The 19,593-nt window shown below is 48.3% G+C and overlaps 1 protein-coding gene across 1 annotated transcript in view; it reads right to left on the minus strand.

Annotated features, from left to right (window-relative positions):
* The window catches only part of LOC122552616 (thrombospondin-2-like), a 73,896-nt gene that overhangs the window by 21,125 nt on the left and 33,178 nt on the right, over positions 1 to 19,593 (minus strand). The window contains exons 8-17 of the mRNA XM_043695381.2: positions 18,245 to 18,415; positions 15,609 to 15,785; positions 14,231 to 14,404; positions 13,495 to 13,622; positions 13,247 to 13,399; positions 11,476 to 11,694; positions 7,303 to 7,410; positions 7,022 to 7,181; positions 5,055 to 5,173; positions 1,224 to 1,458 (exon numbers count right to left, since the gene is read on the minus strand). Of these exons, the coding sequence (XP_043551316.1) occupies positions 1,224 to 1,458; positions 5,055 to 5,173; positions 7,022 to 7,181; positions 7,303 to 7,410; positions 11,476 to 11,694; positions 13,247 to 13,399; positions 13,495 to 13,622; positions 14,231 to 14,404; positions 15,609 to 15,785; positions 18,245 to 18,415 (1,644 nt within the window). The remainder of the gene's footprint in view (positions 1 to 1,223; positions 1,459 to 5,054; positions 5,174 to 7,021; positions 7,182 to 7,302; positions 7,411 to 11,475; positions 11,695 to 13,246; positions 13,400 to 13,494; positions 13,623 to 14,230; positions 14,405 to 15,608; positions 15,786 to 18,244; positions 18,416 to 19,593) is intronic.

The following is a 19,593-nucleotide window of genomic DNA, read 5'->3' on the forward strand; positions in this document are numbered from 1 at the left end:
GAGGGAGTCCAAAACTAGAGGGCATAGGTTAAAGGTGAAAGGGGAAAGATTTAAAAGGGATGTAAGGGGCAACTTTTTCACACAGAGGGTGGTATGTGTATGGAATGAGCTGCCAGAGGAAATGGTGGAGGCTGGTACAATTGCAACATTTAGAGTCATAGAGATGTACAGCACTGAAACAGACCCTTCGGTCCAACCCGTCCATGCCGACCAGATATCCCAACCCAATCTAGTCCCACCTGCCAGCACCTGGACCATATCCCTCCAAACCCTTCCTATTCATATACCCATCCAAATGCCTCTTAAAAGGCATCTGGATGGGTATATGAATAGGAAGGGTTTGGAGGGATATTGGCCAGGTGCTGGCAGGTGGGACTAGATTAGGTTGGGATATCTGGTCGGCATGGACGGGTTGGACCGAAGGGTCTGCTTCAGTGCTGTACATCTCTATGACTCTAAATATCTAGCACCATAAACTGCCAACTTGACAGCCTCTGTGAAAGATTAAGTAAGTAAGGTAAGGGTGATGTTAGGGCACAAAGTGGGTAGGGGGCCCAGGGCACATAGTGGGTAATATGCCAGTGGATAAAAGGGCCAGGTCGGTGACAGACTGACCTGGAGTAGGTAGGAGTAGGCGGGAATATTATTGAAATGGTGATATACATCAAGTGTCGATGTATGAAGGGGTCTGGGTGTTCTTGTATGCCAGTCATTGCAAGTGGGTAGGTAGGTACAGCAAACAAGTGGTATATTGGCCTTTATTGCAAGAGGATTTGAGTTCAGAAAGTCGGGAGGTCTCACTACAGTTATACAGGACTTTGGGAAGTCTAGGACCAGGGAACATAGTCTGAAATTGCAGAGTACACCACTTAGATATGAGCTGAGGAAACATCTCTTCACTCAGCATGTAATCAGCCTGTGGAATTTGGTGCCACAAGTGGCTGTGGAGGGTGACTCACTGTGCATGTTCAAAAAAGGAATTGTTTAATTTTTACATATTAAAGACATTAAAGGATATGGGGAGAAAGCGGGAATATGGCGTTGAGATAGAAGATCAGCCATGACCATACTGATTGGCAGAGCAGACCTACAGGGCCAAATTGCCTACTCCTGCTCCTAGCTTCCCTGTTTCTACAGCATCAGCCCATTGACTGTCTTCCGCCACCACCATTCCTGAGACCATCACTGGGTCCATTAGTGGATCGATAAAGAGGAACGCTCACCATCAGCATCGAGTTGGTCAGGGTTGGGGACAAGGCGGCAGTTGTCCCTCCCATCAGGGATGCCATCATTGTCATCGTCAGGGTCACAGGCATCTCCTTGACCATCCTTGTCGTGGTCGGCCTGGTTGGAATTGGCGACGTATGGGCAGTTGTCCAGGTTGTTCTGGTGCCCATCTTCATCGATATCCTGATTGTCATCACACTGGTCACCCACCAGGTCAGAATCAGAGTCTTCCTGCAGGGCAACAGCACATGGAAGTTCTTTATGTCGCAAACAAGAAAGACTTGCATTTGTATAGTGCCCTTGACAACTTCAGAGTTGTCCCGGGGCACATTGCTGAGGTGTGGCCGCTGTTGCAACGTGTCAAATGTTTCACAGCAAATTCCATAAACAGATTTAGCGACAAACACAGAAATTGCTGGAGAAACTCAGCAGGTCTGGCAGCATCTGCATAGAGAGAAAGCAGAGCTAACCTTTTGAGTCCGGTGACCCTTCTTCAGAACTGGATTTAGGGATATTGGTTGAGGAATGTATATGGGCCAGAGCTCCCCTGCTCTTCTCCCGTCAGATCTTTTACTTCTGCCTGAGAAGGTGGGTCAGCTTAACAACTCGTCCATCATGACAGCATCCCTGTTCTTGCAGCAGCCCCTCAGATCAGCACAGGAGGCTCAGCCTATGGAGACAGCCTGGCCCCGGGGCAGAAGAATACAAACCCCGTGACTTTCTGACTTAGACAGCAGTGTGCTGTCAGCTGAATGCAAGCGAGGAAGGAATCGGAGGGAGCGAAGGACACTGGGATAGCAGTAAAGTGGATTCACTGTCTTCGAGATGGGAGCATTGTTCATACCCCCCAGCAGCACACCCCACCCCCAAACATACACTGTGAGCCCATCTTGAAATAGAAGACTGGAGTCAAGCGCTACATGTTCAGTGGTGGCATTGTGGTAATGTCACTGGACAAGTAATCCAGACCTGTGGGTAGGGCTCTGGTGACATGAGCAGAACTCCCAGCATGGTCGATAGTGAAATCTGAATTAAACTCTTTTTAAAATGACAGGCTCCTGTCAATTTTACTGTCGTAAAAATCCATCTGGTTCCTCCTTTAGGGAAGGAAATCTTCCATTCTTAGCTGGTCTGGCCTACATGTGACTCCAGACCCACACCGATGTAGTTGCCACTTAACAGCCCTCTGAGACAGGTAATAAATGGTTGCCTAACCAGCGGAATTCACATGCCATGAATGACTAACTAAGTAGCCAACAGAGCACAACCCAGCCAATCAAGTGCTTTCTCAGGGTACCATCACCTGTGTAATGTCCAAAAAGCAGCAGCAAAATCCCACAGACAGCAAGGACCAAGCCTCATGACATGTTGAGGGAAAGCAGAGTGGGCACAACTCAGAATTACAGGTCAACCCTGTTAAGCACTGAAGAGAACTTAACTTGATTTCAGCCAAGTCATAGCTGATACCCATTACACTGCCCACAACCATCAGACTGCCAATGGACACCCCACTGCCAACAGACAACACCCTGCCAATGGACGCTCTCCTGCCATCACCACCTCCCTACCAACAGACACCCCACTGCCAATGAACATCTCCCTACCAATGGACACCGCACTGCCAAGGGACATCGCCCGCCAATGGACACCCCACTGCCAAGGGACATCCCCCTGCCAATGGACATCCCACTGCCAAGGGACATCCCCCTGCCAATGGACACCCCCCTGCCAATGGACACCCCCCTGCCAATGGACATCCCACTGCCAATGGATACCCTCCTGCCAATAGACATCCCACTGCCAAGGGACATCCCCCTGCCAATGGACACCCTCCTGCCAATGGACACCCCACTGCCAATGGACACCCCACTGCCAATGGACACCCCACTACCGATGGACACCCCACTACCAATGGACATCCCACTGCCGATGGACACCCCACTACCAACGGACATCCCCCTGCCAATGGATACCCTCCTGCCAATGGACATCTCACTGCCAATGGACACCCCACTACCAACGGACATCCCCCTGCCAATGAACACCCCATTGCCAACGGACATCCCACTGCCAACGGATATCCCACTGCCAATAGACATCCACTGCCAATAGACACCCCACTGACAATGGACATCCCACTGCCAACGGACACCCCCCTGTCAATGGACAACCCCTGCCAATGGACATCCCACTGCTAATGGACACCCCAGTGCCAACGTACACCCTCCTGACAATGGACATCCCACTGCCAATGGACACTTCCCCTGCCAATGGACACCATACTGCCAATGGACATCCCACTGCCATGGACACCCTCCTGCCAATGGACACCCTCCTGCCAACAGACACCCCCCTGTCAACGGACATCCCACTGCCAACGGATATCCCACTGCCAATAGACATCCCACTGCCAACGGACATCCCACTGCCAACGGACATCCCACTGCCAACGGACACCCCCCTGCCAATGGACAACCCCTGCCAATGGACATCCCACTGCTAATGGACACCCCAGTGCCAACGTACACCCTCCTGACAATGGACATCCCACTGCCAATGGACACTTCCCCTGCCAATGGACACCCTACTGCCAATGGACATCCCACTGCCAATGGACACCCTCCTGCCAGCGAACATCCCACTGCCAATGGACACCCTCCTGCCAACGGACACCCCCCTGTCAATGGACACCTCCTCACAATGGACATCCCACTGCCATGGAGACCCTCCTGCCAACGGACACCCCACTGCCAATGGACACCCCCCTGCCAACGGACATGCCCCTGCCAATGGACACGCCCCTGCCAATGGACACCCCGCTGCCAACGTACACCCCCCTGACAATGGACACCTCCTCACAATGGACATCCCACTGCCATGGAGACCCTCCTGCCAACGGACACCCCACTGCCAATGGACACCCCCCTGCCAACGGACATGCCCCTGCCAATGGACATGCCCTTGCCAATGGACACCCCACTGCCAACGTACACCCCCCTGACAATGGACACCTCCTGCCAATGGGCATCCCACTGCCATGGAGACCCTCCTGCCAACGGACACCCCACTGCCAATGGATACCCCACTGCCAAGGGACATCCCACTGCTAGTGGACACCCCAGTGCCAATGGACACCCCACTGTCAATGGACACACCCCTACCAATGGACACCCCACTGCCAATGGACACCCCACTGCTAACATACATCCCCCTGACAATGGACACTTCCTAACAATGGACACCCCACTGCCAATGGACACCCCACTGCCATGGACACCCTCCTGCCAACACACATCCCACTGCCATGGAGACCCTCCTGCCAATGAACACCCCACTGCCAACAGATACCCCACTGCCAATGGACATCCCACTGCTAGTGGACACCTCACTGACAATGGACACCCCACTGCCAATGGACACCCTCCTACCAACAGACATCCCACTGCCAATGGACACCCCACTGCCAATGGACACCCCACTGCCAACGGACTTCCCACTGCCAATGGACACCCTCCTGCCATCACCATCCCCATGTCAATAGACACCCTCCTACCAATGGACAGCCCCCTGCTAAGCTAGAGCTGAAAATGTGTTGCTGGAAAAGCGCAGCAGGTCAGGCAGCATCCAGGGAACAGGAGAATCGACGTTTTGGGCATAAGCCCTTCTTCAGGAATGAGGCCCGAAACGTCGATTCTCCTGTTCCCTGGATGCTGCCTGACCTGCTGCGCTTTTCCAGCAACACATTTTCAGCTCTGATCTCCAGCATCTGCAGTCCTCACTTTCTCCCTGCTAAGCTAGGCACAACAGTGGCATCTGTTACTTCTTACCTGGTCGGGGTTATGCATAAGCGGACAATTATCACACATGTCTCCAACCCCATCCTGATCAGTGTCCCTCTGATCAGTGTTGTAAACAGAAGGGCAGTTGTCATTCTCATTCAGGATATCTGTTGATATTGGAACAAAATAATTATAAGATAGCAATGATGGAACACGTCAACGTAATGATTAAATCAGCCTCAGGTTTTAATGTAACTTGATGCTCCAAGGAGAGAAAGCCCAATTTCTCAAATCTTCCCTTCGGTCTAAAATCCCTCATTCCTGGAGTCATTCCTGTAAATCTCCTTTGAATTCTCTCCTGGACTTTTACATCTTTCATAAACAGGTGCCCTGAAGAGAACACACTACTTCAAGTGATGTCTGACCAATGATTTGTAGCGGTATAACATTATTTCCTAAGAAACCAAGAAAGTTCTAACTGGGTTAGATTCAGCAGTGATTTTTTTTAGATTAGAATACCTACAGTGTGAAAACAGGCCCTTCGGCCCAACAAGTCCACACCGACCCGCTGAAGAGTAACCCTCCCAGTCCCATTTCCCTCTGACTAATGCACCTAACACTATGGGCAATTTAGCATGGCCAATCCACCTGACCTGCACATCTTTGGACTGTGGGAGGAAATCAGAGCACCGACAGGGAGAATGTGCAAATTCCACACTGACAGTCGCCCAAGGCTGGGACCTTGGTGTTGTGAGGCAACAGTGCTACCGACTGAGCCACAGTGCTACCCCATTGTATTGAAGTATTCAAAATTATGAACTATTTTGACAGGGTAAAGAAGGATGTTATGTTCTCACTAGTTGGTATGTCAGTAACTAAGGGTCATAATTTCAAAACTGTCAGCAATAGAGCTGGAGTGAGATGGGGAGTAACTTCTTTACTCAGAGAATTGTTAGGATTTGACCACATTGCACAGGAGAGTGGTGGAGGTTGAGGTTTCAAAAGAGAGCTGGCTATACATTTGAAAGGTGATGAGGGTTACGGAGACAGGGCTGGAGAATGGGAGGAGCTGGGGCTGCTCTTTCAGGAGCTGTTACAGACACAATGAGCCAATTGGCTCTTACTGTGAAAACTCTACGATTCTATGTGATCCCCTCTCACAGCAGATCCCACACCAAACTTCCCATGCTCCCGGTGCTCAACGTTCAACAGAATCACATAGCACAGGCACAGGCCATTCAGCCCAGTTCATCCTGACCCTGTGAGTATGCTGCACACAAGCTGTCTGCCAACCTACTTCAAGCACCTCTAACAGTATTTCCTTCCAATCCTCTCTCCCTCACGCACGTATTCCCACTTCCCCTTAAATGCATCACTGTAATTTGCCTCAGCTACTCCTCAGCTCAAATCACCCTAGTCTCTGGGTAAAGGAGGAGCTACTGAATTCTCCCTTTTTGAACACTTTATTGGAAGGCAAAATAACATAAAATTACACAAAGCAAGCACAGTCTACAGCAGTGATCAGTGGAGGCTGGGACGTTAAATGTCTTCAAGGCAGAGATTGATAAATTGTTAATCTCACAAGGAATTAAGGGCTACGGGGAGAGTGCGGGTAAGTGGTGTTGAAGTGCCCATCAGCCAGGATTGAATGGCGAGTGGACTCGATGGGCCGAATGGCCTTACTTCCGCTCCTATGTCTTATGGTTCTTAATACTAGAGACTGATATGCATTGACTCCAGCTTTAATCTCCTACAAACATGGGAAAATGTACTTTCTGTTCACCTGATCAACTTCGGAGGTCAGTTCAAACAGGCTGGCGTTTTCCTTTCTCTAGCAGACATTGTGGATGGTAATAATCCCTCAATTACTTGGACCCATTTTCACCACAATCCCCCACCACCCCCCTCCCCCACCCCCTTCCCCGCCAAGGGCTGAATTACAAAGTGGAATTGAGAACCCTCTGACGGTCAATCCTGGTGGGCAGGTGAACTGGCCCAACCCTTAGCACACTCACCGTCTCCGTCAATGTCAACTGAACAGGCATCACCTTCCCCATCCCCATCAGTGTCGATCTGCGCTGGGTTGTGGTCGTAAGGACAATTGTCACAACGATCACCCACATCGTCCTTATCATAATCAAACTGCTGTGGGTTATAGAGGAGAGGGCAATTGTCCTACAAAAAAAAATAAGGAAAACCATCAAAGGATTACCTGTGCGGATTCAAGTCACGCGGGTGGATAGGTTATGACAGACTTTATTGGTGGGTGAAGCAAAAAGCAGCTTCCGGAACTCACCCTCTCGTCATTTCTGCCATCGTTATCGTCATCTTTGTCGCAAGCATCACCCACTCCATCCCTGTCAAAGTCCTCTTGTCCAGAGTTGGGCAGGTGAGGGCAGTTATCCTGTTTGGGAGATTAAAGCAAAGCGGAAGTTACTGGAGCGTCAGGGGCGGAGGTTGTATTCACAGACAGAACCCTTATCACGAAGGATGTGATTCCTTTTCGAACGCAGTTGGGAAATTGCCCACACCATGTCTCATTTTGAGTTATCCACGTCCTGAAGTTCTGCAGGGCTGATTTGCAATTTGCCCAAACTGTTCCAGAAAGCTCTGCGAGAAATACTGCTTTTAAAAAAAAACAGTGCCCTGGCAACTATTTATTGCAAGAGTTTTCTTTATCTGTCTGGCCTACTTTGATAAGTTTTCCAGCACTGACGACATCTGAGTGGATGACTATTACTGCTATTATCTGCAATGATTTGACTGGAGGGGGCTCTGGTACAAGACACAGCTACAGTTCATCTGTCAGAAAGCATGACAGAGAACCCTCCTTCCTCAGACATAAGATCCCATGGCAAAGCCATTTCTCATTCTCAAGGAAATGGGTCAACTGTGTTCATTTTCTGTGGATCACCACAACAGTGAATCCTTTCCTTCCAACTCCTTCTTCCACAGCTGATGTCTGTCTGACTGCAGTAATCTTAAAGTTCAGAGATTAATGCTGTTTCCTAACAACAAATTAGCATCAGGCAGTCAGTGATGGCACTAGCAAACTCGTTTTACTTTTAAATTCTCTGTCGGCAACATTACCTTCGCTGGCAAAATTGGCATTTCTTACCCATCCCTAGTAGCCCTGGATACCACTGGGTTGCAGGTCAATCACCTCCTGGAGGCACAGATAAATCCAGAGAGGGTGAGCATGGGCAGATTCATTTCACTGAAGGGTGTCAAGGAAACCGGTTCGATTTTTAACAGCAGTCTAACATCTCCATGATCCCAGCTTTTCGTTTCCAGTTTTTAATATTTAAGCTGGAAGAAACTATGCTTAGGGCAGAGTTCATAGAAATCTAACACTCGGGGGAGGTCAGTGCTCTGAGGCTGGAATTGGAGTTGGAACTGGAAAAAGTCTGCTCTAATCTCCCTCATACTCACTCGCATCGTCACAGACAGAATTCATATGTGAGAACATCAAAGTCTAAGGTCACTGCAGTGCACCATGTGCATTAAAATGGAAAGAATTAAGAGACACAGGAATTCATTATCATAGACTCTCTTCAATGCAGAAAGAGGCCATTCGGCCCATCAAGTCTGTACTGACCCTGCAAAAACTATCCCACTCCAGCCCTATAATCTTAGACTGTGGGAGGAAGCCCTAGCAGACAATGTGCAGACCCCATGCAGACAGTTGCCCAAGGCCATGGGTCCCGAGCACTGTGAGGTAGCAGTGCTAACCATTATGCCACAGTGCCATTCTCTCATTTTGCTGGTAACACTGTCAGCATTAACTTCACATTCTACTAAACTACAGACGTTAAACATGCTTGAATAAATCCCAAGCTTGCAAGAGAAAAGGTGAGAGGTGGATAGAGAAGGAGTCAGTGAGAGACCTGCAGTGACTCAGAGCACAAGAGAGACAGCTACAGTGACAATAATGGATCAGTGAGACACAGACAGAGGGGGCAAAGGAGACAGAAACAAAAACAGAGGTATTGACAAACACAGCTGACAGAGAGAGACACTGCTAAAAAGGAGGGAGAGTAAGAGTGATGAAGTAAGGGAGAGGGCAGATAAGAGATAAAGGAACAGAGTGAGAGACACAGAGGAAGAAAGAAAGAGAGACAGTCTTAATCACTAACAGGTGAAAGATCGAGTGGGGAATATTTTCCTTCCAAACATGCTTGTGTATCAGTTTTGCTTTTCCTGACGTAATTGTTGGGTGGAAGATTTCTGCCTGGAGGAAGCTGGCTGGAAGATTCTCCAGCGACATGACTGGCGTCAAAACTCTCCATTCAAAATGTGGAACATATCTGGAGTCTATTCTCACCCACATGATAGCTACAGGATGGTGGATTCTCTTTCTAGTTTTCCAGCTCTGGACTCATTTCTTTTTCCCTCTGGAAACAAGATTGTCGGACAATTTGTTTAAAATAAAAAAATAAATGATCTTTTTTGGAATTGTCCCACGTGAAGCTGGATCAGGGTCACAGGCTGTGTGCACGTCATGGGTCAGTAAAAAATGTTCACTGTCAATTCAGCGTGTCTCAATGTCTGACCCCGAGATTAACCTGCAATTCCAAAATACACACCAAGTGTCTCACTGATTCGAACACTGACCACGTGACGTACCACTGGCCACTCGAGCCTTGGTGTTACTTTGTTTGAATAGTTGTACCATATCAGATTGCTGGGTGCGTAATTCTGCCATTCTGATGGATTGGTGCAAAACTGTACAGTACAAGAGGAAAACGTTCTACCCAACAGGTCTTTCCTGGTGTTCTGCTCCAAACAAGCTTCTCCCAGATCCGTCTTCATCGAAACCCATCAATACATCCTTCTAATCCTTTCTCCTTCAAGCCTTTATTTAACTTTACCTTGCATGCGTCTATCCTACATGAGCAGGTCAGGGGCTGGAACCCTGTAGTGAGTAACTTCCTGGCTTCCTAAAATCTGTCTATCATCTACAAGGCCCAAGTCAGGAGTGTGATGGAATACTCCCCACTTGCCTGGATGGGGGCAGCTCCAACAACACTCAAGAAGCTTGACACCACCCAGGACAAAGCAGCCCACCTGATTGGCACCATATCCACAAACATCCACTCCCTCCACCTGTTACTGATGCTCAGTAGCAGTAATGTGTACTTATCTACAAGACGCACCACAGAATCTTCTAAGCTCATGACCACTTCCATCTAGAAGGACAAGGGCAACAGATACATGGGAATACCAACCCTTGCAAGTTCCCCTCTCAGCCACTCACCATCCTGACCTCAGAATATATCGCCATTCTGGGTGAAAATCCTGGAATTCCCTCCCTGACGGCATTGTGGCTTCCGTACACCACAGGGACTGCAGTAGTTCATGAAGACAGCTCACGTTCTCATTAGCAGTTAGGAATGGATAAGAAGTGGTGGCCCAGCCAGTGATGTCCATATCCCATCATTAAATAATAATAAAAAAAACAATCCACTCAACTGCTCCTTGTGGTGGCTTGCCTCACATTCTAACCACTCTGAATATTCTCCAGAATTCCTTATAGGATTTACAAATTCGTAATGGGATTTATGAGTGACTATTGTGTCTATAATCACAAACTCTGATTCCCCCACCACATGGAGACATCTTCTCTATTCCTACCCTATCAAGCTCCTTCAGAATTTAAACACCTCCCTGAGATCAACTTCCTTGCAGGGAAATTAGCTGTAGCCTGTTCACTTTCTCCTGACTTTTATAACCACTCAGTTCTGCGATCAAAATTGCAAAAGTGCTCTATGCCCTTCTTGTCCAATGGAGGTTCAGCATTCCACATGCAGTTGAACCAGAATTAGATACAAGTCCAAAGTAACTTCACTTTTCCATTCTATCTCTCTCTAGAAATGAACTCAAGAGTTTTGTTTGCACTTTTTTTATGGTCCTTCCTACCATGTCTTTGGAAACAATCATTTGCATATCTATATCCCCAGATCTTTTCTTCTTCTATCAGTTGCTTCCCATTGGTCAATAACCAGGGGGCATTGATTTAAAGGAAGGTTAACAGGAGAGTTGAAGAGAATTTTCTTTCACCCTGAAGGTGGAGGTAGAGTCAGAGTCACTGCCTGAAAAAGATGGTTGAGTCACAAACCCTCATAGTTTGTCAGCAGTGTTTAGTTGTTCACTCATGTTGCCAGAACCTCAGGGCTATGGGCTAAGAGCTGGGGAAAAGAAGCTGAAAAATGGGATTAGTATAGTCAGACCTTTGTTAATTGGCATGGATATGATGGGCAAAATGGCCTACTTCTGTGCTGTAAACATATTTTTGTCTATACTATTAGATTCTTATCATCTTTCAGAGGTGACTACCTCAATCTTCCTTTCAAAGGAAGTACACCACTGCACACTGAAGGATATCAAAATTCACAGGAGATCCACTCTGCATGTTTATTGACACCTACCTCTTGTATTCTGAATGCCCCTGTGTTACCCATGTCCTTACCTTCTTACAGTGGTACGTGGCATTGGCTGTGCAAGCCAGCTCCTCATTGGGCCAGCCATCCAAGTCAGAATCTTCTCCACAAACAATGCCATCCCCAGCATACCCGATCCGACAGCTGCACTTGTACAGGGGGTCACTGAAGAGACCCAGGTAGATACACCTGGCATATTTGTGGCAGTTATGGGACTTATCCTTACACGGGTTATGGGGCTCACAGACCTGCGGGAACAACACACCAGGGTCACAGTAACAGCCACAACCTGAACCGAGATATTGAGCGAGTACAATGTCCCTCAGTGAGAAAGTGAGGACTACAGATGCTGGAGATCAGAGCCAAAAGTGTGGTGCTGGAAAAGCACAGCTGGTCAGGAATGATGAAGGGATCATGCTCAAAATGTCGACTCTCCTGCTCCTCAGATACTGCCTGGCCGGCTGTGCTTTTCCAGCACCACAATTTTTGACAATGTCCCTCAGGCACTTCACAGGAGCAATAACAGACAAAACCCAACACTGATCCATGCAAGGAACATATTAGGCCAAGGGGATCAGCCAATTGATGAAAGGTAAGATTTGTGGAGCTTCTAAGACTCAGAATGAGGGTGTGAAGTGGATAGGTTCATAGAGAGGACTCCAGTGCTCACTGCCTAAAGTTACCATTTTCACCCAATAGGTAGATCTAGCAAACCTACACCATCCTGCAGCCATACTATTCCTAATGTCTTATGTACAATGCTAGAGGCAGATGGAGGGAACACACTATCCTTAGAAATTAGTTTCTTTTTGGCATGAAATACATCAGTTGAGTAAAGACTGAAAGAAAGAAGTTGCGTTTATGTAGCACCTCCCCTCAGTTCAGCACTACCTGAGGATTTCACAGTCAGTGAGGTACTTTTTGAAGATGTTGTAATGTGACGCATGTGGCAGCCATCTTGCGTCCAGCAAACTCCCTCAAACAGCAATGTGAATATGAGCAGCTAATCTGCTTTTGAAATACTGGTTGATAAATACTCATCCCTGTTCTTCTTGGAAGTGGTGACGAAAGGGTCTTTTAAATTCACCTCAGAAGCCTCAATTTTAATATCCCATCTGAAAGACAGCCCTTCCGATTGTACAGCAGTCACACGCATCGGACATAACTGTAGAGTGTCTGTATGGGCCACATGCTCACATCTCCACGGTGAGACTTCAGACTATAACCTTCAGCCCGAGAACTGCAACCATCGGACCAAGGCTAACACATTGAGAGAGAGTTCCTGTTTGTGCTGCCGATAGTGCACTGGTCAATTAACCATGAATCTGTCTGTCTGCTTTTCATTTTCATTTTAAGTTGTCCGTACTTACTTTATCCGTACGGTGATCAAGGCTCAGTAAATTCGGGCTTGAGTTTTGAATCCAAAAGCATTTGATCTGACATGCAGTCTGAGCTCCAAACATTGTGACTACCACAGGGAACTAACTAATGATGTCAGAAATATGGAGCCAGGGATACACGTGTGCTTCGGCGCTGGGCGCTGATTGAAGCACCCTAGGGGAGGTGACCTTGGGGGTTAAGCCCAGTGGTTTGCCCAGTGTGTTTGTACTTGCTGTAAAAGGTGGGAGACCCACAACCTGCTGGAAACACAAACGCACATCCTGCCCTCCATTTTGTGGACATTTCTCAGCCACCTGCAGCCTGAAAATCCAATCCAATTTCTAGGCCATATTAATCTACACGGCTGTAATACTGAAGGCTTATTTCATCCCTAACGATCCCACTTTGTGCCCTCCTTACTTGCTTGTTGGTCTTGGCCACTTCGATTCCCAAGCCGAAGGGTTGGTTCCCTCGGTAACGCGGTGGGCAGGGCAGACAGTGAAACCCGGGCTCCGTATTGACACATCGCTGAACTCCATTCACTTGGTGGCAAACATCAGAGACTTCGTCACACTGCAACAGAGAGGCAAATAAAGATCAGCAGGGTTCCGAGAGATCTCTGGCCCACCATGTTTTGAATCCCAACTGCCTCCCTGATGTCCCCGTACCTCATTGATGTCCTCGCAGAATGTCCCGTTGCCCCGGTAACCAGGAGGACATGGCCCACAATCCCAAGAGCCATCTGGGGAACTGCTGCACTCCACCCCAGCAAAGCATGGATTGGAGAGGCACCCGTCTGTCAATAGATAGTGTTCGAGAATTGAGTGGACTCTCCGCACTGTAGGAAATCTCATCTAATCTAAACAACCCGACAACAAATGGCTTAATGACCTCAGAGAAACTGGAGAGTGAGACAGACCTCCCAGTTCCTACTCCGTCATCAGAGGAGAACTGCATTTTGTAATTACTTTTATATTGAAATCTTCACAACATTTTAACATTTCGCACATGATCTCTAACTTAATGATCATCTCATGACAATGTTATAAATTACGATTGCTTGCTTTCTATGAGCTTTCAATAAACAATGTGTAAAGGAAGAGAAAGTGAGAAGCTCTCGTGACCGTAGAGAGCCACAGTATCAAAACCATCTCAGTGATTTCATCCACTGGATTGGATTGTTAGAAAACCTGAACAGGTTTACCAACCTGGTCTGGGGAGAAAGAAAGGCCCATTCATTCATGACTCCAGGCCAGTGTGATTGACTCATCTCAAAAGTGGCTGAGCAAGTGAATCAAAGGCAATAAGCATTCGGAGAATGAACATCTTTCAATAAATACAGTTAAAGGAAATAGCCATGCGCCTTCCAAAAACAAAAATCACGTCCCACGTGCTTCCACCTACCAATTGGGCAGACGTTGTTGTTACATATTTTACTGTCCTTGGCATCTCCCAGGCACTTCTTGCCTCCGTACTTGGGCACTGGATTATTGCAGGTGCGTTTGCGCTCATGCAATCCCCCGCCACACGTGGCTGTGCAGACAGACCATGGGGACCAGGGGCTCCAGTTACCGTCAACTGTGAAGGAACAAGGCAGCCAGTCAGTCAGTGAGCCGGTGATCTGAGGAGGAGGCTGGTGAAGTCTTTCACAAGGCAGCCTGATGCGTGGGGGCAGCAAGTGTGACACAGATAGACAGACCAAGAAAACTGACTCCCAATGATTTTTCTAGTGCCCATCAATAGCAGAGGAACAAAGTGGGGGGAAGGAGCCCGCTGTTCTTCTCAGTTGACACAATGGGCTCATAAAGAGACCCATTCCTGATCTCCGAACTCTAAATGAATGAAAATGTAAACCCAAAATCTGAAGTCAAAAGGGGGACAAACAACTGAAACAATCTTTCTGGCAGCCCAGAAGACTTTGGAAGCCTCAGACCATATCCTGGATGCAACGTGAGAAGAGATGAGGGATATGGTCTTGGCCCTGTCTGGGATTGTGCCCTCATTCTGTCCTTTCGTATCAACATTGAAACCTGCCCAACATTTTAATCTGGTCTTTCCTCAGATGTTGACAGATCTGCCATCACGCTTTCCCACCATTTTCTGACACAGAAATATAGAACCTTCCTGAACAGGAACAGGCCATTCAGCCTCATCGTGCTAGTATAGCGCTGGCTCTCAGAGAGGTTTTAATTTCAGTTTCACTCCCTTGCTTGTTCCCCCACAGCGCGACAACGTTTCCCCTTTAATTATGAATCCAATTCCCTACTGAATGTCATCCATTAGTCTTTCAGAAAATCCATTACAGATCACAATAACTTGCTGCATGAAAAAAAACTCAAATCCCACCTGCATCTTTCACTGTTTACCTTAAACTGTGCCTTGATTCTGACCCTCTGGAGTGGACTGATTTTCCCTATTCTAGGAAAAGCTTCCAGGATTTTGAATGAGTCTGTCAAATCTCCACTTAACCTTCCCCGCTTGAAGGACACCACTTTTTCATTTTCCTGCCTCTCTACAGAACTTGGCTCCCTCAGCGTGGATACCAGGCTGATACATCTCTTCTGAACTCTCTGCCCACTTGCCTACAGTGTGCCACCAGGAACTTGCCAGTGTCCGCTTTTTCAGACCCTGTTGATCGTAGGTAAGAGCAACTTAATAATACAGTCGTGACACATCGAGGATTAACTGCTAGGCCATAGCTGAAACCATAAGCCAAAACCGAACATTAGCTCAAAGCAGACACAGAGAAGTAGCAGCCAAACAGCCACAGGAGCGGACTTACTGGGGCATGGAGCTTTTATGCATTGTTTTGTCTCCCGTCCGTTCCCCTGACAATCCTGGCCATCCAGCTGTGGTACCGGTGAGTTACAGAGTCGGATGCGGGTGGTAATGCCTTCATCACAGGTGACTGAACACGGTGACCAGGGAGACCAGTGGCTCCAACCACCATCCTGACGAACTAAAGACACAAACCTTCACATCAGCAACAGGGAACGAGACGGTGACATATACACTGCTGCCCAAATTGACAACAGATCAACTGATGCATTGAATGGAAGATAATCAAGACTCCCCCAAGCATTTATTTTATACATAGTGGCACGGTGTCTCAAGTGGTTAGCAGTGCTACCTCACTGGGTTCGATTCCAGCCTCAGGTGACTGTCTGTGTGGTGTTTGCACATTCTCCCCGTGTCTGCTTGGATTTCCTCCCACAGTCCAAACATGTGCAAGTTAGATGAATTGGCCAAGCCTAAATTGCCCATAGTGTTCAGGGATGTATAGGTTAGACGCATTAGTCGGGGAAATGGAGAGGGCTGGGTTACTCTTCAGAGGGTCAGTGTGGACTTGTTGGGCCAAAGGGCATTTTCCCACACTGTTGGGATTCTGTAGGCATTCTATGGCATGGCAGGGAGAAGCAGACTGAGACAGCCACATGACCTATCAAAGGCAGGGATACTGAATATAATCATAGCTTAATGGGGACAAGGCAGGAAGGTGGAGTTGAATCAGCCATGATCACACTGAATGGCAGAACAGACTCAACATGCCAATGGCCTACTTCTGGTCATATGGTCTTCTCAACAGTGTTGACATGGCCTATACCACTGATCCTTCATCATCACTGAGTAAGGATCCTGGAACTTCTCCCTAACAGCACAACTGTCTCATTTTCACCAGGCTGCAGAAACTGTCACCTTCTCAACGGCTGTTAGGGATGGGCGTTAAACTCTTCACCAATTTACTCGAGTTCTTTGATGGAGTAAAATGTGCTGTGGCTGTAGGGAGAGGGCCCTGTAGATGTACTGTGCTGAGATTTCCATTAGGCATTAGAGTAGGTGCCACATCATAGCTTCTCTGTTCCCATGGAAACGGGAGCCAATGAGGCATCAGATGCAGCTTCTGTGGGAGCAGAACTTTCTAATTACTGCTCCCAATGGAATAAACCTGTTGGGCGGATTGTGCTTGGGTGAAGGATGACTACATTCCAACCCATCTCCTTCTTCTTAACCACACCCGCCATCACATATCCCAAAACAAAAACTGCAATCGGATATTACAGGTGAAATCTGACATTAGGATTGGGATGGGGACTCCAGTCTGAGCCTAGTGCTGCCGTAGGCCTGGGTCCCTGCCATTTACATGAACACAGGGAGCTCCGAGGACCCTGGTTATTGGACCCTGATGTACTACCCACCCCATCCCTCTGCTGTTCTGGCCCCAGTTTTTGATGGGTCTGTCCGAGAGGGGAACTGGGTGTTCAACCTCCACTTGCTGGTTACATTGGAGACGTCACACTGATGTACCACAAGGCTTTGACTTTCTCAGTCAAAGCCCTCACCTGGGCTTCCCAGTTGTAACTGGTGTCTGATATATTTCAGGAAAGGGCCAGGGGAGAATCTAGGGTAGTAGTAATGTCACTAGACCAACATTCCAGAGCCCTAGGCTAATGTCCTGAGGACCTGGGTTCAAATCCCAGCCATGGAAGATGGTGGAATCTGAATTTAATAACAATCTGAAATCTAAATTTACAGTAAACACTGTTGATTGGCGTCAATGTCCTTTAAAGAAGGATATCTAACCAATCTGGCCTATGTGTGACTGCTGGCTCTGCAGCTACAGCAATATGACTCTTGGGGATATAAATGCTGGCCTAGCCAGCGAAGGTATTTAACAACAGCTGAGAAAGAGTGACCCCAGCAGCAAGGTGTGTGCCGGCTCATTGGCCACCACAGCCAGACTGATTGTGTGGTTCCCAAGTAATCCCCAACTGCTCCCCGAACACACACACGCGCACACACAGCCACACACACACGCGCATGCGCACGCACACACAGCCACACGCACACACACATACGGCCACATACAGCCACACGCACACGCATGCGCACGCACACACAGCCACACACGCACACGCGTACGCATGCACACACACGCATGCACACGCACACACACGCACGCAGCCACATGCGCACGCACACACACGCGCACACATACACACACACACGCATGCACACACACAGCCACACACACACACGCACGGCCACATACAGCCACACACACACACGCACACACACAGCCACACACACGCACGCACACAGCCACATGCGCACGCACACACACACGCACATACACACACACACATGCGCATGCACACATACACACAGGCACACACACAGCCACACACACACACACACACAGGCACACACACACACACACAGACACACACACACACACACGCATGCGCACGCGCACACACAGCCACACACGCACACACAGCCGCACACACAGTCACACACGCACAAGCATGCACACGCGCACACACACACAGCCACACATGCACACACACACAGAGCCACACACGCACACGCACACACACAGCCACACGTGCACACGCACACACACCGAGTGAGACTTACTCCGATTGTCACATTCCACTGACTGGCAGGATTTTGTCTGGATGGAGGGGCCCTCACAGCGGCTGCTGGTGGGATCACATGACCGTCCCCGTTGCTGGGTCCCAGTGCCACAGGAGACAGAACATTCCGTCCACTCTGACCAAGGTGACCATCCGTCTTCACTGTCCTTAACTGGGGAGAGAACACAGGAGGAAAAAGAACACCCTGTTGCTGTTTGTTTGAAGAAGAAACGAACTGAGAAGCTCAGTTGAAAGGTCAGAGGTCACAGTGCAAGAGCTCTTCTGAGCTGATCAAAGCAGAAGTGGGAAATTGGCGGGGAGGGGCAGGCAATGATCAGGTTGAAGATCGTCCCAGGTTGGGGGGGGAATGGGTGTGCAGATTGTGGAAGACAGAGGCTGGCTGCCTCCAGTGGGAGTCCATCCACTGAACCTTCTGGGTAACATCTCGAAAATCAGTCATTGAGGCAACACAGTACAAGAGGTGAAACAGAAAGCAAAAAAAAGATTTATTCCGGCAGAGAATGCGCCAGATCATTCACAACGATTAGTACATGGGTTATGCATGTTATAGTGGATCTACTTCACAGATAGGCCATTTGGCCCAAAAAATCCATGTTAGCATCTCCTCCCACCTTTCCTCAACTGAATCCACCAACTTAAACCAGATTCCCTTTGCCCTCAAATATTTGTCTCGGTCTCCGGTAAACGCACTGATGCGATTTTCTCCAGTCACTCCATGTAGTAAGGAGTTCTATATCCTCATCACTCTCTGAATAAAGAAAGTCTGTTCTGATATCCTGACTGGATTCCTGCGTGACGGTCCCATCCTGATGGCTCCTCATTCCGCTCTTCCCCGCAACAGGAGACACTCTCTCGGTGGCCACTCAACCAAAACCGCCCAGAATCTCTAAGACGTTTATTCGGTCCCCCTCTCAGCCTTTTCTGTTTACCAGCTCGCAGACCTGGCCTGTTCGCATTGACCTGAAACTATCAGCGAGTTTGCCTCTCGCACGAAGGCAACACTTGCAATCCTTCCTTCTCTGAAGAAACTCTGCAATTTGGCATGAGCCTCTAACAATACTCACTCTTTCAAGTCAGCAGCTTCTAAGGTTCAAAACTGCTTTCTAATCTGAGACAATAATTAATAATCGCCAGTCTGTCCAATCAGGATTTGAGATAGGCATCAAACTATGTGCTAATGGCCTCAATCTTACAATCACAGATTTATTTCCAAAATGTTGCAGCTGAAACAGCCATGCACCCGTCATGCAAAAAGTCATTAATTCCATGTTTTGACAGGACTTAGGCTCTCTATATGTTACAAGCGGCAATATATTTGTTATTAACAAT

Source organism: Chiloscyllium plagiosum, unplaced genomic scaffold, assembly GCF_037043375.1.
Source record: "Chiloscyllium plagiosum isolate Xiang-an unplaced genomic scaffold, Cpla_swu_hap1 HiC_scaffold_10, whole genome shotgun sequence".
In the NCBI taxonomy this organism is placed as follows: Eukaryota; Metazoa; Chordata; class Chondrichthyes; order Orectolobiformes; family Hemiscylliidae; genus Chiloscyllium; species Chiloscyllium plagiosum.